Below are 24,546 nucleotides of genomic sequence, written 5' to 3'. Positions count from 1 at the left end.
AGGTTTGAGCAGAGGGAAGAGATGATAGGATGGAAGAGGAGAGAGTAGCGGGGGAGAGAGAGCGAAGGTTGGGACGGCGCGATACCATCCGAGTAGGGGCAGTGTGGGAAGTGTTGGATGAGAGCGAGAGGGAAAAGGATACAAGGTAGTGGTCGGAGACTTGGAGGGGAGTTGCAATGAGGTTAGTGGAAAAACAGCATCTAGTAAAGATGAGGTCGAGCGTATTGCCTGCCTTGTGAGTAGGGGGGGAAGGTGAGAGGGTGAGGTCAAAAGAGGAGAGGAGTGGAAAGAAGGAGGCAGAGAGGAATGAGTCAAAGGTAGACGTGGGGAGGTTAAAGTCGCCCAGAACTGTGAGAGGTGAGCCGTCCTCAGGAAAGGAGCTTATCAAGGCATCAAGCTCATTGATGAACTCTCCGAGGGGACCTGGAGGGCGATAAATGATAAGGATGTTAAGCTTGAAAGGGCTGGTAACTGTGACAGCATGAAATTCAAAGGAGGCGATAGACAGATGGGTAAGGGGAGAAAGAGAGAATGACCACTTGGGAGAGATCAGGATCCCGATGCCACCACCCCGCTGACCAGAAGCTCTCGGGGTGTGCGAGAACACGTGGGCGGACGAAGAGAGAGCAGTAGGAGTAGCAGTGTTATCTGTGGTGATCCATGTTTCTGTCAGTGCCAAGAAGTCGAGGGACTGGAGGGAGGCATAGGCTGAGATGAACTCTGCCTTGTTGGCTGCAGATCGGCAGTTCCAGAGGCTACCGGAGACCTGGAACTCCACGTGGGTCGTGCGCGCTGGGACCACCAGATTTGACACGGAAGTCAGCTGGACCAATGTGTCGGAGGACAGACCAAACTCTACCCTAACCCAGACGACGCTGGGCCAATTGTGTGCTGCCCCATGGGTCTCCCGGTCGCCTGCGACATAGCCTGGACTCATTCCAGGATCTCTAGTGGCACAACTAGCACTGCGATGCAGTGTCTTAGACCACTGTGCCACACGGGAGGCCCCCGTAGGTTCATTTTTGAGAGATGTGAATACAGCACTAATTCCGCTTTCATTAAAAAAGGGTAAAGATGCCACCCAGTGTTTTCACTTTTTTGTGATAAACACATATTCATCTCTTTTACAAAATGTTGTCACGTCTCGAGACTTAGTTACCCAAATTGTTCCACACGGATTAAATAGGCTTTGTTCAAAAACTTTTATCCTCGGATAACCATTGACTATTACATATCTTACATGCTTCATCAGAAACAACAGCTCCTTGGGCTGTTTTAGCTCTCGGTGCAGAAAAAGCTTTTGATAGACTAGAATGGTCATATCATTGGTATGTCTTGGAACTGTGGCTCCAATGTTAGTGGCTCCAATGTTATTTATATGATTAAAATACTACAGTCAGGTCCATAAGTATTTGGACAGTAACACAATTTGCATAATTTTGCCTCTGTACGCCACCACAATGGATTTGAAAGGAAACAATCAAGATGTGCTTTAAGTGTAGACTTTAATTTAAGATCTTTGTCAAAAGTATTGTATGAACCATGTAGGAATTGCAACCATTTTCTCTCCAATTTTAGGGGCTCAAAAGTAATTGGACAAACTAACGTAATCATAAATTAAATTGTGAGTTTTAATATTTGGTTGCAAATTCTTTGCCTGAAGTCTGGAACCCATAGACATCACCAGCTGCTGGGTTTCTTCCCTGGTGATGCTCTGCCAGACCTTTACTGCAGCTGTCTTAAGTTCCTGCTTGTTCTTGGGGGCATTTTGCCTTCAGATTTGCTTTCAGCAAGTAAAATGCATGCTCAATTGGATTCATGTCAGGTGATGGACTTGGCCATTGCAGAACATTCCACTTCTTTGCCATAAAAAATATTGGTTTGCTTTCGCACTATGCTTCAGGTCATTGCCCACATTTCTGTGAGCACCATCCAATGAGTTTTGAAGCATTTGGCTGAATCTGAGCAGATAATATAGCCCTAAACACAGAATTCATCTTGCTCCTTTGGTCAGCAGTCACATTGCCAATAAATACAAGGGAACCAGTTCCATTGGCAGCCATACATGCCCACGCCATAACACCACCTCCACCAAGCTTCACAGATGAGGTGGTATGCTTTGGATGGTGAGCAGTTCCTTCCATTCTCCATACTCTTCTCTTCCCATCATTCTGGTACAAGTTGATCTTTGTCTCATCTGTCCATAGGATGTTGTTCCAGAACTGTACAGGCTTTTTTAGTTGTGGTTTTCCTGTTTACATCTTGTGGTAAACCCTCTGTATTTACTCTGGTGAAGTCTTCTCTTTACTTTGACATAGCTACCCCTACCTCCTGGAGGGTGTTCTTGATCTGGACAACTGTTGTGAAAAGGGGTTTTCTTCACCAGGGAAATAATTATTCTGTCATCCACCACAGTTGTTTTCTGTGGTCTTCAGGGCCTTTTGGTGTTCCTGAGCTCACCAGTGTGTTCTTTCTTGTTACTAATGTACCAAAAAGTTGATTTGCCAACACCTAATGTTTTTGCCATCTCTCTGAAGGATTTGTTTTGATTTTTCAGCCTAATGATGGCCTGCTTCACTGGCAGTGACAGATCTTTGGACTTCATATTGAGGGTTAACAGCAACCGATTCCAAATGCAAATGCCACACTTGAAATCAACTTTAGACCTTTTATCTGCTTACTTGTAAATTAACTATTGAGGGAATAAAACACACCTGATCATGGAACAGCTGAACAGACAATTGTCCAATTACTTTTGGTCCCTTTAAAAAGGGGGGAGGCACGTATATATGAAGTGCTGTAATTCCTACACCGTTCACCTGATTTGGATGTAAATACGCTCAAATCATATTAATTGTTTAATTTCAACTCCAATATGCTGTGGTAGACAACTAAAATAATAATAACTTGGTCAATGTCCAAATATTTATGGACTTGACTGTATATGCCAAATCCCTCAGACATTGTTATAACAGGCAGTATCTGCTCTGTTCAGAATCACAAGAAGTAGTAGATGAGGTGAGCCAATATTCTCCTTTGCTATTTTTATTATCCATGAAACCCCTGGCTCAGGCAATTCGTCAATCGAACAAAATAACACCAATTTCCCTAATCTCATTATACCCAGACACTATTTGACTACATCTAGACAATGTATCTCAATCGCTCCCAAACACATTGAAGATCATAGATAAATTCAACTTCGTCTCAAGTTATAAAATGAATCCTAACCAAATCTGACCCACTGCCTCTCAAGACCCTGAACGACGACTCCATCTCTACTTATGGAATCCCAATTGTTTCCCATATTAAATATTTAGGAGTATATATATTTTCTTACTCAGATAAAACCATTGCAAGAAACGTTTTACCTAAAAAATGGCTATTATTTGGTTATTTTGTTATATACAGTGCCTTCAGAAAGTATTCAGACCCCTTGACTTTTTCCACATTTTCTTAAATTACAACCTTATTCTAAATGGATTAAATAAATACAAATCCTCAGCAATCTGTACACAATATTGACAATGTGAAAACAGGTTTATAGAAATAATAATATAGAAGCAAACTACAGAGATATCCTTGATGAAAACCTGCTCCAGAGCACTCAGGACCTCAGACTGGGGCGAAGGTTCACTTTCCAACAGGACAACGACCCTAAGCACACAGCGAAGACAACGCAGGACTGGCTCGGGACAAGTCTCTGAATGTCCTTGAGTGGCCCAGCTAGAGCCCAGACTTGAACCCGATCGAACATCTCTGGAGAGACATGAAAATAGCTGTGCGGCAACGCTCCGCATCCAACCTGACAGAGCTTGAGAGGATCTGCTGAGAGGAATGGAAGAAACTCCCTAAATGCAGATGTGCCAAGCTTTTAGCGTCATTCCCAAGAAGACTCAATGCTGGATTTGCTGACAAAGATGCTTCAACAAAGTACTGAGTAAAGAGTCTGATGCAAATGTAATATTATGTAAGATACTTATGCAAATGTAATATTTAAATTGTTTTTTTTAATACATTTGCAAACATTTCTAAACACCTGTTTTTGCTTTGTCATTATAGGGTATTGTGGGTAGATTGATGAGGGAAAAACAACTATTTTAATACATTTTCTAATAAGGCTGTAACCTAACAAAATATGACAAAAGTCAACGGTCTGAATACTTTCCAAAGACACTGTACATATTTATTTTTAGCCAATTGCTATTATACAGTCTTGTCCAATCTCTGTAACTCCCATACTGACTCGGGAGAGGCAAAGGTCGAGGGCCATGTGTCCTCCGAAACACAACCCTGCCAAGCCGCACTGCTTTCTTAACCCGGAAGCCAGCCGCACCAAAGTGTCGGCGGTAACACCATCCAACTGGCGACCGAAGTCAGTGTGCATGCACCCAGCCCGCCACAAGGAGGTGCTAGAGCACGATGGGACAAGGAAATCCCGGCCGGCCAAACCTGGACAATTGTGCGCTGCCTCATGGGTCTCCCAATTGCGACTGCCTGCAACACAGCCTGGGATCGAATCCACGTCTGTAGCGACGCTTCAAGCACTGCGAAGCAGTGTCTTAGACCGCTGTGTCACTCGGGAGGCTCCATTGCTAGAAACTTTAACAGAATGCTCAAATCAATTCAATTTGACCTCAGTAGATTGACTAACATCCCAGTTGCTTTAACCAGCAGAATATATTTTGTCAAAATGAATATATTGCAACGGCTAAATTACGGTAGTTCAATGCTTCCCATATCTCCCCCTTCTGGCTGTTGGGATAAAATTAATAGTGTGGTTTACATTTGTATATGGCAAGGTAATCGATCCCGCATAACATTAACAAACTTGCTAAGAGGGAAAGACGTAGGAGGACTATGCGTACCAATTGTATTTCCAGAAACTAGCATTTTGCCCCATCTTAAATTGGTTTAGACATGATTATTCTGCCCCCTGGCCTATACAGAGAAATATGGTGTATCCTATTGCCCTGGAAGAGGTCGTCTTCACTGATATATGCCTTAAACAATGTCAACTATGCCTTGGTTGTATTATTGTTCACACAATTTCTATTTCGCGCATAATTGAAAAACGATGTAACTGGAAATCAAAATGACTCATACTCCATTACTTCACAATAATGCCGTACGATCTGGAGGGTTGCAATAATGCCTTTTGCACCCCCCCCAATGGTCCAAATGAGGAACCCGTATCCTTGCCTATATCATGGACAGTAATGGTTTAAGAACATTCCAAGATTTGAAGGACACATACACATTACCAGGCAACTCCTTTTTCTTATATTTACAACTTAGGTCACCTATGCTGGCCTATGGAGTCCCTTGGGAAACCCAACGACTGAACACCACAACGAGAAAATTATCTGGGCTCCCAAAAGGACTGATCTCTATAATATATAAACAACTTTTGGAAAGCTCACATTATGAGCTAGCCATTAATAAAGTATGGTCCACAGACCATAAAGAACAGGTAGCTGACCCTTTCACTGGAACATAATATGGAGAAATATGAACTTTGCATCTCATAATTACAAGCCATTAAACTATACATTTTAAGTTTGTTCACAGACTGTATTTAACACCAAGGAAAAGTTTTACAATGAAATTGGCCTCAACTCCCAACTGTTCACTGTGTCGCCTAAATCAGGTAGGCACATTCCTTCATAGGATGTGGTAGTTCCCTGCAGTTAAATGCTTAGATGCAGGTGGTTGGACTAAGATATGTGGGGTTGGGGGGAATGGGATGGGGAGTTGGGGGTGTAGGCCCACCTCCTTTTTGTTTCTTTTTCTTTATATACCAATTTTACTATTACAAAATCCGGTTTGATCAATATGATCATTTCTCTGTCTTTCTTACTTTTGTTTTTCTTTTGCGTGGCAGCCCACGGGTACATGTTATATAAACCGAATACATGAATTGAAATTGATATTGTACCTGTAAACCCCCAACAACCAAAAATGTGGTTAAAAAAGAGAATTTTAAAAAAGCAACATGTACTGTCCCAAAACGCATACTGTAGCATCTGGGAGTGAACTAGGCAGATATGTAATTTTGGTGAGGATAAAAGGAGTGGGAATTCCAGACCTGGCCACATCAGGGTTCATCTCTACCACTACTGTCAGGATGGGCTTGCAGGTGGTTGACTCTCTATCCAATCTAGGGGGATTTCCAGGTCATTTCCAGGAATTAAGGCATATCTGATTATTGCAACATATCCTTGCCATAAACCGGCAAACGGATCTACAAAACCACTTATAATTAAAAATACTAAGACGACAAGGCTAAATGCAGAAACCAGATCGTCAACAAGATCTATAAAAAGCATGAGATTGGTTATACATTACAACTGAATAACAGCTGCAGTCAAGACCAATGACCAGCTATTTCCAACCAACCATAAATCTGTTCTCATGGCTAAAGATTAGATGATATGCTTTATTATTCTTCATCGATGTGTTATGATTTGGCAGTAAAACATTTACAATGGGCCTAATAAGATTAGAGGTTTACCTGTGTGACCACAGATGGACAGCCCCCCGAAATGCAACCCTCTTGAGTGTGTGTGCGCACACGCTTTATAATAATAAAGTTATTGCAGTATAACTAATTGGGTTTGTAAGCGTATTATGAAATATACATGTAATCTTCAGTATTGCAATGAAAAGGGGGCACTGTTAGCATAAAGGCAATAATGAAAAGGAAACACTAATACTGTACCTTTTGGAAAAAAAACATTTTTCTTTCTATATAGTAACATTAGACTGTTTTAACTGCAGCTTGCAAATCCAAACATGAGCAATTGGACAATTTTTGTCCCATGGTATTTGGTGTTATGTTGTCCACAAAATGCAAAATCTGGATTTGGATGGGTTTGTAAAGGCATGGTAGTAGATCATTTCCTGGCTGTTGACTTGTGATGGCGGGCTGTGAGATATTACCCAAAGAACACCAACAAGAAATGGCTCCTCGATTTAGAGTAAATTATAGGTCTGGTGAGGGTGTGCTGCATATCTTACCATTACTCTACATGTAGGGAAATAATCACATTCAACAGCTCTATCTATTTTAGTCTGTTTCAACATAAATCAAATTAGTTGTATTTATTTACATTTTTCACATAAATATTTTACATAATTGTAAGTAAAGCATCCCCAACCAGACCCTAAACCAGACTCCTTATATACAGTGGGGAGAACAAGTATTTGATACACTGCCGATTTTGCAGGTTTTCCTACTTACAAAGCATGTAGAGGTCTGTCATTTTTTATCATAGGTACACTTCAACTGTGAGAGACGGAATCTAAAACAAAAATCCAGAAAATCACGTATGATTTATAAGTAATTAATTTGCATTTTATTGCATGACATAAGTATTTGATCACCTACCAACTAGTAAGAATTTCGGCTCTCACAGACCAGTTCGTTTTTTTTAAGAAGCCCTCCTGTTCTCCACTCATTACCTGTATTAACTGCACCTGTTTGAACTCGTTACCTGTATAAAAGACACCTGTCCACACACTCAATCAAACAGACTCCAACCTCTCCACAATGGCCAAGACCAGAGAGCTGTGTAAGGACATCAGGGATAAAATTGTAGACCTGCACAAGGCTGGGATGGGCTACAGGACAATAGGCAAGCAGCTTGGTGAGAAGGCAACAACCGTTGGCGCAATTATTAGAAAATGGAAGAAGTTCAAGATGACGGTCAATAACCCTCGGTCTGGGGCTCCATGCAAGATCTCATCTCGTGGGGCATCAATGATCATGAGGAAGGCGAGGGATCAGCCCAGAACTACACGGCAGGACCTGGTCAATGACCTGAAGAGAGCTGGGACCACAGTCTCAAAGAAAACCATTAGTAACACACTACGCCGTCATGGATTAAAATCCTGCAGCGCACGCAAGGTCCCCCTGCTCAAGCCAGCGCATGTCCAGGCCCGTCTGAAGTTTGCCAATGACCATCTGGATGATCCAGAGGAGGAATGGGAGAAGGTCATGTGGTCTAATGAGTCAAAAATAGAGCTTTTTGGTCTAAACTCCACTCGCCGTGTTTGGAGGATGAGTACAACCCCAAGAACACCATCCCAACTGTGAAGCATGGAGGTGGAAACATCATTCTTCGGGGAAGCTTTTCTGCAAAGGGGACAGGACGACTGCACCGTATTGAGGGGAGAATGGATGGGGCCATGTATTACGAGATCTTGGCCAACAACGTCCTTCCCTCAGTAAGAGCATTGAAGATGGGTCGTGGCTGGGTCTTCCAGCATGACAACGACCCGAAACACACAGCCAGGGCAACTAAGGAGTGGCTCCGTAAGAAGCATCTCAAGATCCTGGAGTGGCCTAGCCAGTCTCCAGACCTGAACCCAATAGAACATCTTTGAAGGTAGCTGAAAGTCCGTATTGCCCAGCGACAGCCCCGAAACCTGAAGGATCTGGAGAAGGTCTGTATGGAGGAGTGGGCCAAAATCCCTGCTGCAGTGTGTACAAACCTGGTCAAGAACTACAGGAAATGTATGATCTCTGTAATTGCAAACAAAGGTTTCTGTACCAAATATTAAGTTCTGCTTTTCTGATGTATCAAAGACAGTGTAGTCTGGATGGCCCTCAGGTCTCCTGTCCACAAACCACAGCCCAGTCAAGAGTTCAGACTTCAGAGAGATGGATGGATCACACATGTCCTGCTATCTGTTCTACTATCAGTCTCACAGTCAGTGAGATTAGGATAAATAGCTGTCGATTCACTGTCTTCTTCAACATGCTGTCCATGGAAGTGGAGTCATATGGGGGGGGAGGACCCCCTCTTCCCTGTTATGTCATGGACAGCTTTTGATGGACAGACCAAGCAGTGCAACTAGGACAGGGTGATGTATTTTATTTACAAGATGGAGTCATCTCTGACTGTGATGTCAAAGGTGTAAACAGCATGGCTCCAATGTATCTGCTTAGCTTATGTAACATGTTGGCTTATTCGCTCACACATGTGCATACGATCATCCCAATATAGCTTACCTGGATGGAGCATGTTCACGTGTACCAACCAGTTCTGAGTGAGAAAGAGAGCATCCATTCATTCGTTTTGTGTGACTGTGGACACCCCACCTGTACTGTAAATCAGTGGCATTCCTGCAAAGGGAAAGATGGAATGATCCATTAGTTTTCATTAACACCAAGGTGAACTGTATGGCAGCGACAGCCACCAATTTATGGCACGAGGATGGGAGCTGCTCTCCCCTTGTTTTTTTGCTCCTCTCAGAGGATGATGTCGGATGTGGGGGTGATAGTGCCGTGTGTGGTCACCGTAACGTAGTTTTTGACAATTGCTTACAAATGATTTCTGAAACTATGGCTCCTTTTCTCTAGACTCTGCACACAAAACCCCAAAACACACGCACAACATGCAAGACGTCACACATCTCTTGAAAAACCAAACACTTTGTTCAAAACTATTTAAACTCTTCTCAAAATTGTGTTTTTGCAGCATATAACCTCGATACACAAATCATCAAATGATGTGACAAAGGTAGAAAACTACTATCTTGTGTCTTTTACATGTTCAGTGTGCAGTGGAGTCCACGACAGTTTGTCATAGCATTCACTCGTACAACTACACTACCGTTCAAAAGTTTGGGGTCACTTAGAAATGTCCTTGTTTTTGAAAGAGAATCAAAGAAACCAAGAAAGCCAACCTGAAGCTTATTTACAGTGCTCAAGATCTGATATCTCAGTGATTAAATGAGCTATAAGTGTTTTCACACGTGAGCACTGGGTGTAGGTAATCGGTAAAGGTGTGGCATTTTGAATGGCAGCGTTTTCCAAACGAAACACAAAACACGTTACTTTTGAGTGATGTGTCTAATGTAAAGATCTGTGTTTAGTGTTTTGCAAAAAGTGTGTTTTAATAATTTGCAAACTGAGTGTAAAGCAGATAATGTCCTTGCAGTTTTGCAGACTTGGTCTGAAGATTAGGTACATGAGTTAATGGTTTCACTGAGTGTGCCTCAAGTACCACTTTCAGTGTATAAGCGATTGTAAAAAAAACTGTAAAGGCTAACAGACAGATGTAATGACAGGTCAAGAAAAGAGAGATGTACCTCGAACCACCTACCAAGCCCACCTCCACAACTCTCCTCCTAACATGATGAATCCGCCATGGGGGTGATTACACACCTAAATGGAACACATTTGCTTTAGTTCCTTGATTAGAAGGCTTGTCAGAGGGATGCGGGATATTCACAGGCTGAGCTTAGACATATTTTCAGTTACTCCAGGTATTTGTTTCAAAACCATAACTGTAAAGTGGCTGTTTCAGTATTAATGTTTGACCTTTATCTGCACAGTCCTGTTTCAGAGCCTTTTTGAAGTTACTCAAAGGGCTCAATTCAATCAAACACGCACTGTGGTATTTTCACAGTAGCTCTTTTTCCCATGGTCAAATAAAAATGTAGAATGGTCTTGGGTTCTGTAAAGACTCGCTATTATTACCAGGTATACTCTCCACACTGGTAGATGCTTCCATGTTTCCGAATAAGAAGTATGTGTTTGTAAATAAAGACAGTGCACAAACATTGTTTTGGCAGGTTTAACTGAATTCAAGTCAAACTGCTGTTAATATCTTACCTTATAGATGAGCACATGGGACAATTCTGTACTGTGTTTCATGATGACTGCAAGTGATCCCACCTGGAGAGAAAATGAATAGGATGCAAATGAAATGGATGACTGATGAGGTACTCTGTCTTCTAATAATAACATTCATGCAGGTTCAAAGAAGCTTGTCATATGGTGTGACTGGGGACAGATATGTATGAATCAAAGATGCTTTTGCATCCTCTACAGTTTTCACATCTTTTCATTTCTAAACCTATAAATTATGCACTGCTGTGCAGCGCATTCTCCACTGGAAATGAACGGCTTAGTGCTCACATGAAAAGGCATGTCAAGGAGAGAGGACCATTAGGACTAAAACAAAGGAAAGTACATCACTAAGGAAAGGTATGGTGAATAAAAAGAGAGAATTAATGACAAGTTAATGTAAGCTCCCTCAACAGATGAATAGTTTTGTTGGTAAATGTTTTTTTTCTCGCTTACGTGTTATACTATGTAAACTTATCATTATTTCTCCTTTCTGCCTGTTTCTTTAATTAGACTCGTGTTTTAGTTGATTGTGTAGACTTGTGAAGTTTTCACGTCTGTGTGGAGTTTAATCATGTGGAAATGGATCAAAAATCTCCACTTGGCACCTTTTCCCCTCCCTCCTCCAGCTGCTCATTCTGTTAAATCAAATGCTAAATTTGAATCAGCCTACATAATAATACACAAATGAGTTTAAAAGATGTAGAAATGTGTTTTTTTCCAGTCTGCTGGTTTAGAAACAGGGCAGCTGTAAGGCCCACAAACATAAAACAGTTTTGGAACAATGACCCAATTTTGTGTTTCACAAGGGTAAACCACTTCATGCCAATTGCCTTCAATGATGTTGTGACAGTCTTAACAGTTTCCCACAACTGTTTACACACGTTTGCTGAATCTTTGGGCCATTATCCCAAAACTCGAAACACAAAAACATCAAATGCAAAACACTACAAATCTCTAGCAAAAGCAAACACTGCATTCAAAACTGTTTTATCCCTTTCCAAAATGTGATTTTATTTTGCATCAAAATGACACGCGTCATATGAATAGATCTGTCTACTAACCAACAACACACTGATGTGCTCAACACAAAACACACTATGAATATCCCATCAATAGGTTTATGCCTTTTGCCTTTTCAGTGTTGACACTGTAGCCGGTTGTAAAAGATTCTTACAGTAATGTACACCTACTCAAATTTAAATAAATAAACACACACAAATGCGTGTGCATGCATGCCGGGCCATGGTGGAAGACACCGGCTGTTTCACACCAGAACAGGAGACCACTATTGTGAACATGGTGGTGGCAAACAACACCATTAGACTACGAGAAATCCAGAACCAAAAAAAACGCAGACAACACAATATTCAATAACAGTCACCAGGTGGGCTTGTCTACATTGGACCGTGTATTGCAGCGCAACCGAATCCGGATGAAACAGGTCTACAGGGTGCCATTTGAGCGAAGCTCATAGTGGGTTAAAGAACAGCGCTATGAATATGTGCAAGTACTACACTGTGAATTTACTATCATATCAGCACTGTATGTACAGTACTGTAATCCAGTGTAAAGTGCCTCACCATATTGACTGCTCTAGGTTTATGTCACGTAGTCTTGCTGTCTGTTTCAGAGAGTCTTGGAGCTGGATACTGCTGCAATTCAGCACGTTTATATTTACATTTATGAGGCTGGCTTCAATCTAGCCAAAGGAAGGGGAAGGGGAAGGGGACGGAACATTATTGGCCACCGTGAATGTCCCTGGACAGCGTGGAGGGAATATCACCGTGTGAGCAGCCGTTAACCTGTAAGGCGTCCTCCATCACCATGTCAACCTTGGTCCCTACAACACCGCCCTTCTCTTCACATTCCTGGACACACAACATGGCATCCTCATTCCAACCGAGCAGAGGGGTGGACCAGAGCAGCCCAGGTATGTTGTCATCTGGGGACAACGTGAGTTTCCACCAGGCTGCAATGGTCCACATCTGGTTTATCAACCACCCACAATTGAAGAGTTGTTTTCTGCATGCGATGGAAGGTGTGTGACCGACCTCCCCTCGCGACCTCCCCTCGCACGCATGCCTCTTCTCCGGACAATGGAGGATGCATGTGGTGCAGTTGATGTGGGGGCTTTTGGCGGCTGGATCCGTCACTCCAGAAGATTCTTCCCCGCTGTTTAGCCAGGGAGAACATCGCTTGTGATGTAGATGAGTTGTGCTGTGGCCAGACCGAAATAGGAGGCAGGATGCAGCCTAATGTCTTTTTTCTTACATTTTGCATGTGTTTATGTCTTTCTGTGTTTAGAGTTTTGAAAGAATGAGCCCCTTTCATTTTTATTTTTTGTACAGAAAACCCTTTATCTTACTGAATGTTTTTCCTGGTTTTCTCCCTTTGGGTATGGAAAGTGTTACATACAAAACACAAGTGTTAAAAAATACTGCATTTTGGAAATAAATGTCAAATGTTTTTGTTACTGGGGACGGGGATGGAACATTATTGGCCACCGTAAATGTCCCTGGACAGCGTGGAGGGAATATCACCGTGTGAGCAGCCCTTAACCAGCAAGGCATCCTCCATCAGCATGCCAATCCATGGTTGAGCACATGGTCAACCAATGTGGCCCTGATCTCATCTGAGACAACTGTCCTTCCTCATCCTCTTCCTTCTTTTGCTCTCTAATTCTGCCCACCCAACCCCCTGCATCATTGGGCAAGTACTGTCTCAAATTCCTGCTGCATCTTCTTGATGAAATGGCATCACTGCTAAAAGGTCAGCTTCACTGTCAAGTTCCAAGGAAAGCGTTCCCAACAGTCCTTTTTTTGATTGTGAAAATATGGACCTATTACACTCCGCCACCAAGCAGATTGTGGCCAGTAAAAGAGGAAATGGTGATTTGAGTGTCTTACCCTTACTTCTTAGGAAGTGAACAGGGTGGAGCTGTGTTGACTAATGGAAAATGTTATTTTGACACAACGATCCTGATGAAATGTGGTATGATTCAGTTCTCAGTAAGTGGGGGTCTGACGTTTTTGGTTAAAAACACGTGTTTTTTGTGGAGATCAACGAGACAAAAAATGTGACCTTTTTGGAGATTTCAAACAGATTGCAACAGAAGGGGAAAACTTTCATTCCCATTGAAAGGTGACTTCCAAGCTGTGTGGCTCAGCAAAGCTTTCAAAGATGTTCAAAAATAGTCAATATTTGTGCGTTTTTAGGCAAACACTTGCAGCCCACATTTTGATATTAGAGGAAGTAGGCCTATTCCAAAATATAATCAGTTGTTTTTAAGAATGTAAAACCATTTTTTAAAAGTAATCCAGTCAGATTACAGTCACTTCATTTATGTAACCTGATTACATAATCCCAGTTAAATGTAATCCATTAATACCCAACCCTGGTCCCATAATAATATAAAATATTTCAACAGAAAGACATGGTCCAAGATGGCTGCAGTTGGCAGCAGAGGAGCCTAGTTGGTCTGGAGCAGCAACAGAACACGCAGCTGCCCTAATCTGTTATAAAATAACACCTAGAACAGGTGCAGTTGAAGTTTACATACACTTAGGTCCACTTCACAAATGTCTTATTAACAAACTATAGTTTTGGCAAGTCGGCTGGGACATCTTTGTGCATGACACAAGTAATTTTTCCAACAATTGTTTACAGACAGATTATTTCACTTATAATTCACTGTATTACAATTCCAGTGGGTCAGAAGTTTCCATACACTAAATTGACTGTCTATAAACAGCTTGGAAAATTCCAGAAAATGATGTCATGGCTTTAGAAGCTTCCGATAGGCTAATTGACATCATTTGAGTCAATTGGAGGTGTACCTGTGGATGTATTTCAAGGCCTACCTTCAAACTCTGTGCCTCTTTGTTTGACATCATGGGAAAATCAAAAGAAATCAGCCAAGACCTCAGAAAAAATAATTGTAGACCTCCACAAGTCTGGTTCATTCTTGGGAGCAATTTCCAAATGCCTGAAGGTACCACTGTACATCTGTACAAACAATAATACGCAAGTTTAAACACCATGGGACCATGCAGCCATCATACCACTCAGGAAGGAGACGCGTTCTGTCTCCTAGAGATTAACATATTTTGGTGTGAAAAGTGCAAATCCATCCCAGATCAACAGCAAAGGACCTTGTGAAGATGATGGAGGAAACAGGAACAAAAGTATCTATGGCCACAGTAAAACACACCTTATATCGAAATAACCTGAAAGGCCACTCAACAAGGAAGAAGCCACCGCTCCAAAACCGCCATAAAAAAGCCAGACTACGGTTTGCAACTGTACATGGGGACAAATATTGTACTTTTTGTAGACTGGTGCACTTCACAAAATACATTGCATCATGAGGCAGGAAAATTATGTGGATATATTGATGCAACATCTCAAGACATCAGTTGCAAATGGATCTTCCAAATGGACAGTGACCCCAAGCATACTTCCAAAGTTGTGGCAAAATAACTTAAGGACAACAAAGTCGAGGTTTTGGAGTGGCCATCACAAAGCCCTGACCTCAATCCCATAGAAAATTTGTGGGCAGAACTGAAAAAGCGTGTGCGAGCAAGGAGGCCTACAAACCAGACTCAGTTACACCAGCTCTGTCAGGAGGAATGGGCCACAATTCACCAAACGTATTGTGGGAAGCTTGTGGAAGGCTACCCAAACTTTGACCCAAATTAAACAATGTAAAGGCAATGCTACCAAATACTAATTGAGTGTATGTAAACTTCTGACCCACTGGGAATGTGATGAAAGAAATAAAAGATGAAATAAATCATTCGCTCTACTATTATTCTGACATTTCACATTCTTAAAATAAAAGTAATGATCCTAACTGACCTAAAACAGGGAATTTTTACTAGGATTAAATGTCAAGAATTGTGAAAAACTGAGTTTAAATGTATTTGGCCAAGGTGTATGTAAACTTCCGACTTCAACTGTACAATACCAATAGGCAGCAGTCATAATACATACAATAATATTGCACACTACACATAATGAAGGACAATACTTAATGCTGAAACAATAAAAACATAAATATGAAAGTTTATGAGAAACATTCAAAAACATACATGAAACAGGATAAACCAAAGAAGGAGAGGTGCAACCTGTGGCTCGAAGGTGAATTTGACCAGTGCGTGCACCTCACAAAGACAATTCACAGAGGAGGTGAGTAGATTAGAAAAGGTTGGCAGTGGAACAAAATAAATAATAAAGCTCAGGGATGGATAGAAATTGACAGAATGGTTACCTGGAGGAAAATGGGGGAGGGCCATGCTTTTTCATCTTCAGTGAATGGGAGGATATCATATTTTTTATTTCTATATTTCTCTGTGTTTTCATCTAGTCCAGGGGGGTAATGCAATTTGTAATTGATTACATTTCAATATTTCTCAAGTGTTTCAGAATTAGTTGCTTATTAGGCTATATATCCATGTGTGCCAGATGCTGCCCCTCACCTGTGATTCATCACTAGGCGCACAATATCTAGTGTGTCTATGGGCTATTTAGTGTGGTCTCAATCAAATTATCCATAGGCTATAGGCTATAGACTATGAAATGCTCAGAGAAGCACACAGCTGCTGGGATGGTGTAAATATAACTAGGCTGCATTACACACTGCAATGGATATCCCAACCCTCATTCCAGCCTGCTCTTCTCTTGCTGATCAAAAAGTTTTGTGTGCTGCCTAACCAATGGCTGTGCTGTGTGGACCTACGGTGGTAGTTCGGGAGAGTCAAAGGCTTCTTCAGATTTTACATTTTTTTATTAGGCCTAGTCAATATTTTTTGGGGGGATTAGGCGTAGTCAAAAAAACTATTACGCGCCGACAAGCCTATGTTCTGTTCACTTTGACAAGGAGAGCACGAAGAAGGATGACCGGCGGTTAACTTTGATAGCTTACTACTACTATAGTTTATTTGATTAAAAACAAACTGTTTCCTCCCGAGTGGTACTGTCACATCCTGACCTGACTTCCTTTTATATGTCTCTATTTTAGTTTGGTCAGGGCGTGAGTTGGGGTGGGCATTCTATGATTTTGTTCTATGTTTTGTATTTCTGCTTTTGGCCTGGTATGGTTCCCAATCAGAGGTCAATCGTTGTCTCTGATTGAGAACCATACTGTGTTCCCACTACGATTTGTGGGTAGTTGTTTTCTGTTTCGTATCTGTACCAGACAGAACTATTTTGTTCTCGTTGTTATTTTGTTTAGTTTTCAGTTTTGATTACGATGACCATTACAATACAGATCCGGGTTCTATCCAGGACTGTGTTTCAGCCGGCCGCAACCGGGAAACCCATGAGGCGAAGCACATGGGGTTGGGTTTGGCCGGTTGGGGTGTCCTTGTCCTTACCCCCGGGCGCATGCACGCTGACTTCGGTCGCCAGCTGTATGGTGTTTCCTCCAACACATTGGTGTGACTGGCTTCCAGGTTAAGCGAGCAGTGTGTCACGAAGCAGTGCGGCTTGGCGGGGTCGTGTTTCGGGAGACGCATGGCTCTTGGCCTTCGCCTCTCCCGAGTCAGTATGGGAGTTGCAGCGATGGGACAAGACTGCAACTATCAATTGGATATCACGAAATTAGGGGTAAAATGTACCACCCCCCCCAAAAAAGAAACATATATACATACATTATATGTTTCTTGCCCATAATGTATTTATCGGAGTCATTGACCTCACAATAAGCCAGATTCAAGTAATATAAGCTTGAGTTGCTGAAACAGGTACAGCAGGCACTGCAGAATCAGAAATGACAGCTCATGGTGTTGAAAGTAGGCAAGGTCGATTTTCTTTGTGTAACCCTTATTAAAAATAATGTATACTCCCTAATGAGTGTGTTCCTGCTTGACTATATTGTTGACGCAAGCCAGATCTGGATAGGTATTTTACATATCAGCTAAGCATATGATATGTTATAGCAATATGGGGCCTGAAGGCACAGCCCACTGGGCACAAACTGGTTGCATGAACGTTGTTTCAACGTAACTTGTGTGGCTCAGAAAATGAAATGATCTCCAAAATATCGCTATTTTTATAACAAGCCATAGAAAGTTGGTTGCAATTTCAGTTTAATCCGCCAGAAAAGACAGAACAAATATTATGGTTAAACTTGAATATACTAATTGATAAAAAACAATATATTTTTAATAAAAAGCAATTGTTTAATATTTGTGAATTATATCATACATAGGACTGATGGAGTTATGTCACACATGCAACTAACAAAAATATATGGAAATGTCTGCTCTACTCAAAAGTGAAAGTAAGGAACTTGTCTGTCGGCCCTGCATTAAAGACCAAAATTGGTTAAAGAAAATTGTGATAAATAAAAAAGTATTGCAAAATATTTAGGAAGATATTTTTTTCGATTGACCGATTCCATGGCACATGGTTTATAAACTTTTCATTAAAATACGATGCATAATTCTTTCAACTAAAATAACATTAAATATATGTGGAATATCCCAGCTCTGAAGATTTTGCTGCGAAAAGACAGAATCATTAGATCATTTGTTTTGGTACTGTCCATTAGGTACTTTGTTTTTGGTCACAGGTTCAGGAATGTCTTGAAGAATTGCAACATTTACCTGGAGCTAACTCTGCAAATAGCACGGCTGGGTGATTTTAAAAAGTCATAGTCAATCGATCAATAATACTCTTAGCAAAAATGTGTATCTGTAATATACAATATGTAGAAACTATGAGAATAGAAAGGATCAGAACTGCTGTGAAACATCACAGCACAGTGAAAAAATATATGGCAAATAGAATAGATGAGGATAGCTGCAGGATGGGACCAAAAACAAACAAAAGATAACTATTGTAGAATATACTGTGTCCATAAAATGTATATAGTATGTATAAGATGGAAGTAGAAGCCTAGGTGATGTTGTCCATTAGTTTACTTCAATTAGGACAGGGGTGGTAGGGTAAAGAAATACAAAGTATAAAATTGAGATCTCTATCTCAACCAAAAGTACATGTTAAAGAATAGGAATCAATCAAACATTAAATGAACTTTAAATAAAGTTTGAGTTGATTTAGGTCTACTCTTTAACTTAGATGTTTGGTTGAGATGGAGATGTGAATCCAACATATCAGTTATTCATTTGTAGACAAACTGGAATTAAAGTCAGAATAAATCAGTGGCACTGATGGAACTATCCAAGGAGAAGATACATCTCCTTCAAATGTTGATATTTGGTTGCGTTGACAACTAAACACAATTCAATATCCCTTTTGCAATGCAGTCAATAAAATAACCTATGAACTTGTCGACAAGTTGACAAATGATATGTTGGATTCACGGCTCCAACTAAACCAAAAGTTAAAGAATAGGATGAAGAAACGATCCAAGCATTGGATACATCTCCTTTAAGTTTGAATATCTGGTTGCATTGTCAATTCGATAGGACTTTTGTAATACAGGTAATAGCCTAAAGGTAAGGCTATCTTACAAACTAATGTACCGTAACAGTTTTTATTCAACATTAAAATTAGTAACAGATCCACGGCCACATTTTGAGCTTACTGTAACTGTAAAAGTAGTATTATGTAATGATGGAAAGTGTGTATGTTCAAGATAGCATGCAAAGGTCGCCGGTCTGTGGGTTCTGCACAATATAAATATCTGTGCAGAAGCTCAAACATTGATCACTTGCACTATGTACTTGTAATGTAATCTCGACTGCAATCGAGGTCACTTGGTTATGATATTGGATGAAGCACATAACGTTTTTTTAATTTAACCTTTATTTAACTAGGCAAGTCGGTTAAGAACAAATTCTTATTTACAATGACGGCCTAGGAACAGTGGGTTAACTGCTTTGTTCAGGGGCAGAACCAGTTCTTATATAAATTCAAAATATCTAACATTGTATTCCCATTCGCTCTTTGTTGTGCTTTTAAATGGTTTAATGTGTACTGAAAGCACATTTAGATGACAACTAAGCCAACAATCAGACATTGTTAATCCATTGAAACGTGGTTGTGCTTTCAGATGATTGAAAGCACAGTGATGCCACATTGTTGAATTCCCAAACTTCAGGCTGTCTTTTTGAGTGGGTGAATAAAGGTTGAAATCGCATTGATCAACGTCTCAAAGATTACCCACGTTGAAATGACAGTGTGCCCAGCGGGACACCTTGGTTAGAAAACATGTTACGTTAGCAACACAATTTGTAGCAAACAATGAGTTTGTGTGGGAGAAATGTCCTGAAAGTGGCACATCGTAGATTCACCTAATTATACCAACCAGAGAGATACAGTATTGTAGGCTACGGGCTTACCTTTTCAGCAGGCATGGCTACACTTGGAAACATATCTTTATCCTGGAGGGTTCGGTTCAGTCTGTCCAAATGAACTACAATTACAGCACAGGAGGCACCAATGAAAGTTGGAATCGATGATCTGGAGTCATCATAGTCATGACCACTGAGGAGGCCAAGCATATTTGAACTCTAAATTAGATGCTATGTTTTTTCCTCTGTCTGTTCCTAGTGATGTATGGGGGTGATAACGTGTTGCCTGAGCACTGATTAGCCTTCAAGCTAAAATGTAGGATGTATTGCCTCTGAAGTGTACTTTATAGAGTTTAAGGTTTCACAGTGCTCCCTGCCAGGGAAACACACAGAGGTGGAAAAGAATAACAATTTGTTCCTCATTCTGTTGAATGTGTATTCAATCTATTCACCAAAAACACATTCAGACAAGGTCAACAACTTTTAAAATACATTGTGGAACAGTAAAAGTCAAGCTGGGATGCAGACTCATTCTCAATAAACTTTATAGGATCTATTTTGATATTGCATAGACTACAATCGTACACATTAAAAGCTGCCTTCCATGAAGGACTGAGTGAGATCTATAGCGTGAATGATACAGTCTGAGATTGCGCTGTCCAATGGCGATCTCTTCATTATCTTCTATTACTTGACTGACTACAACCATGTCTGTCTGTCTGTTTCTGTAGTTTCTTCCAAGGAGTTGGTGGAGATCTGTTGTGAGACTGGGGAGAAGTGGGCCTCAGCCAACGGCCACTGCAGAAACATGGAGCTCCCCAGAGAGGACAGACACTCCATCTGTCGGTAAGCCCATGGAGACACACTGGACACAAGTACTAGGATGCCCGATTTTTGTGTAGTAAATCTTTAATTCCTCAACTCAAAACCGGAGTTTTTCCTGGTCATGCTCAGGGTCCTACTTAGCTACAGAATGTCTTAGAAATGTCAGCTTTACTGCTTTCACCATGCCAATGAGGGATGGCCTGTCTGCTTCTGCTTCAGCCAACTTGTCGTGGATGGCAAGGCCACTATGCATTAGTTTAGTTCATTCTAATTTGTGTACTTTTTTTAGCCTACTTAAAACATGATCATCTTAGAAATGTATTCTTACAGTATGTGATTTCGCTTTCTGGGCCCCGTGTCATTATTGTATAGCATGATTCAATGAAAGTTGTCATTGATGTTTTGTATATGAAGGGAATGATATGACTTTCTATCTACAATTGGATTACAAGTGACAATAACAAAACCAAACATTTTACAGGCCCTCTCATAATCTTTTGAAAATGATATTATATTGCACAGCATAATACTGTTAATGTTTGCCTTAATAGACTTCCAATTTGGTTCTATAACAATTCCAGACGATGTTGGTTTTGGCTAGAGCTAGGAAAAGATAGCCAACCTACTACTAGTCTAAGACCAGTTAGGCATAGGTACAGTCAAAACACTGCCTCACATTCTAACATCCCTCCTGTGTTTCTTTCTTTCTCTGCCAGGACGGCTCAGAGACAGTGCTGTCTGGGCTCTCTGAAGGAGAGTCACTGCTTCTCTGGTATGAATGCAGCCAGAAAAGGAACTGTGTGTGAGGTGGAAAACAATGACCAGTGTGGAGCTGACTCCTACAAGGTAAAGGTGCTTCCCATGGTTCTGTTGGTTGGTTGGTGCTACACCAGAGTTGTGGGTTTGATTCCCACATGGGCCACATTACATATAGTGAGTAAAGTTCTGTTGTTCTTGCCACAACCAACTCCTACTTCTGTTTTAACACTGAATATATGTGCTTGGATTTGGATGAAATCGTTTGTTAAATGTCCATATATTCTTATCTGACCCTGTTTCCTGAACTGTTAAGAGAGCTGACCGAATTTGCAGGGTCAGTCCCCAGAATGATTTAAGGTCAAACATAGCCTACCTGGAATGAATTTAAATCAAACCAACTATCTCTACAAGACATTAATAGCCACAGTTTCATCGATTAAAATGTACAGTACAGAGACAACTTTAAAAGTAGTTTAAAGAAAACCTCCCTGCAGATTTCGACTGGCCCTAGTTATTGCCATTGAAGACCACACCAATCAGGAGGACCGTTTAGAATCGCTCTGTGATTCAATTACCTCTTATTCAATTAAGACAAATGACAGAGGGAGGACCATGTTTGTGGTCAAGGTTCCCACAACTTTATGGTTTACAGTCATGAAACGCGGTTGCAGTACTGCAGGAGATGTCTCATGCCGTTTTCAGCATCCTCTCTAGATCAATAACTTGGACTCGCTGGTATTTTGAAAACAGCAACAGTATTTAATATTTCTGGGAAAATTTAGCTATGTAGCTAATGGTCTGTTATGGCCATCAGTGAGAGTCCAGGCATTGTTATGTAGTGTGGACTTGAAGTGTATTAGCCCATACAGAACCATTTATCTGCCATCATACCTGTGTTCCAGGAAGTACTCAAAGCGCCCGGAACAGTGGGTGGCCATTATATATACAGTCGTGGACAAAGGTTGAGAATGACACAAATATTAATTTCCACAAAGTGTGCTGCTTCAGTGTCTTTAGATATTTTTGTCAGATGTTACTATGGAATACTGAAGCATAATTACAAGCATTTCATAAGTGTCAAGGGCTTTTATTGAGAATTACATGAAGTTGATGCAAAGAATCAATATTTGTAGTGTTGACCGTTCGTTTTCAAGACCTCTGCAATCCGCCCTGGCATGCTGTCAATTAACTTCTGGGCCACATCCTGACTGATGGCAGCCCATTCTTGCATAATCAATGCTTGGAGTTTGTCAGAATTTGTGGGTTTTTGTTTGTCCACCCGCCTCATGAGGATTGACCACAAGTTCTCAATGGAATTAAGGTCTGGGGAGTTTCTTGGCCATGGACCCAAAATATCGATGTTTTGTTCCCCAAGCCACTTAGTTATCACTTTTGCCCCATGGCAAGGTGCTCCATCATGCTGGAAAGGCATTGTTTGTCACCAAACTGTTCCTGGATGGTTGGGAGAAGTTGCTCTCAGAGGATGTGTTGGTACCATTCTTTATTCATCGCTGTGTTCTTAGGCAAAGTTGTGAGTGAGCCCACTCCCTTGGCTGAGAAGCAACCCCACACATGAATGGTCTCAGGATGCTTTACTGTTGGCATGACACAGGACTGATGGTAGCGCCTCACCTTGTCTTCTGCGGAAAAGCTTTTTTCCGGATACCCCAAACAATCGGAAAGGGGATTCATCAGAGAAAATGGCTTTACCCCAGTCCTCAGCAGTCCAGACCTTTGGCAGAATATGAGTCTGTCACTGATGTTATTCCTGGAGAGAAGTGGCTTCTTTGCTGCCCTTCTTGACACCAGGCCTTCCTCCAAAAGTATTCGCCTCACTGTGCATGCAGATGCACTCACACCTACCTGCTGCCATTCCTGAGCAAGCTCTGTACTGGTGCGGCTGAATCAACTTTAGGAGACGGTCCAAGTCGTATAACACTTCTGCACAGCCACACTATATCTCAATGGTCACTATTTCAGTTTTATGTTTCACTCTCCCCCTTGTAGCTTGAACGATATCCTGCTGAGACGGAAGATAGAGGGTTGAAATAATTGAGAGAGGTGGGGATAGATGTGAAAGGGGAACTTTGAGCTCCGCGTTTTATATAAAACCCTTAAACATAGCATACAGTATATTGTTTGACCGTACAGCCTTCTTCCAATAAGGCACAATGGATATGGTACATGTAGATGTTGAATCTGTCGATGTTGAATCTGTCCACCCTATAGGAGTGTTGTAGCTGCTGCTCTCTGGGGCTGAGGTTCCGTAGCGAGAGCTACCGCTGTGAGGCTCACCAGTACCTTGGTTACCCCTGCAGCCACGTCTTCCTCACCTGCTGTGAGGGAGAGAAGGGGGAGGCAGGGGAAGAGGGAAAGGGAGGAGAGGGAGATGGCTGGGACAACCTCAAAGAAAGGCCCGCACTGGACCCCACTGCAGTGCCAAAAAGAGGTAGAGTCGTGCAGACACGCACACACTACACACACACCACTGCACTGTCAAGGGGTAGTGTAGCACACCAGTGTACTGCCAGAGAAAGGCATAAACGAGAGAATCTTTACCTCTCCTTACTAAAGAGAGACTTTGTAGTGAACTCTTCCCACTTTGTGCACCACACTACCCTGCCTGAGTGAGGGCAGGTTATTACTATACTGTACACTCTTTTATAAGGGATAGAGTTCCTGTTCTGCATTCTCTTGTATCCAACTTCCTTGGTTTATCTGCTCTACTTGACTCTATTATACTGTACAACACAGAGGTAAGGCTATTAGTGACAGTCCTCTCTCCTTGTCCTGTAGTGTCAGACACCCCGTTCCCTAAAGAGGCCTTCTCCATCGGGGAAGAGGAGGAGCAAGAGAGGGAGAACATGGTGGAGGGCCCTCCAGAGATGGAGGATGTAGATGAGTGTCAGGTGTACCAGAGCACACTGTGCCACCACAGGTGTATCAACACCTCCGGGTCCTTCAGGTGTGCCTGCTACCCTGGCTATGTGCTGCAGCAGGACGCGGCCAGCTGTGTACCAGGTAATGGAAAACTTCTCGTAGGTTATTAGAGTATGTCAG

The 24,546-nt window shown here is 41.6% G+C and overlaps 1 protein-coding gene across 3 annotated transcripts in view; it reads left to right on the top strand.

The window, feature by feature from the left end:
- The window catches only part of LOC124031690 (fibulin-2-like), a 49,572-nt gene that overhangs the window by 12,392 nt on the left and 12,634 nt on the right, over window positions 1–24,546 (top strand). For all 3 annotated transcript variants that reach the window (XM_046343256.1, XM_046343257.1, XM_046343255.1), the window contains exons 3-6: window positions 20,634–20,748; window positions 21,444–21,573; window positions 23,716–23,935; window positions 24,283–24,507. In XM_046343256.1, the coding sequence (XP_046199212.1) occupies window positions 20,634–20,748; window positions 21,444–21,573; window positions 23,716–23,935; window positions 24,283–24,507 (690 nt within the window). The remainder of the gene's footprint in view (window positions 1–20,633; window positions 20,749–21,443; window positions 21,574–23,715; window positions 23,936–24,282; window positions 24,508–24,546) is intronic.

This window comes from Oncorhynchus gorbuscha, linkage group LG03 (genome assembly GCF_021184085.1).
Source record: "Oncorhynchus gorbuscha isolate QuinsamMale2020 ecotype Even-year linkage group LG03, OgorEven_v1.0, whole genome shotgun sequence".
Classification (NCBI taxonomy): Eukaryota; Metazoa; Chordata; class Actinopteri; order Salmoniformes; family Salmonidae; genus Oncorhynchus; species Oncorhynchus gorbuscha.
The sequence above is the reverse complement of the archived record's forward strand: the minus strand, read 5'-3'. Positions and strand labels throughout refer to the sequence as shown.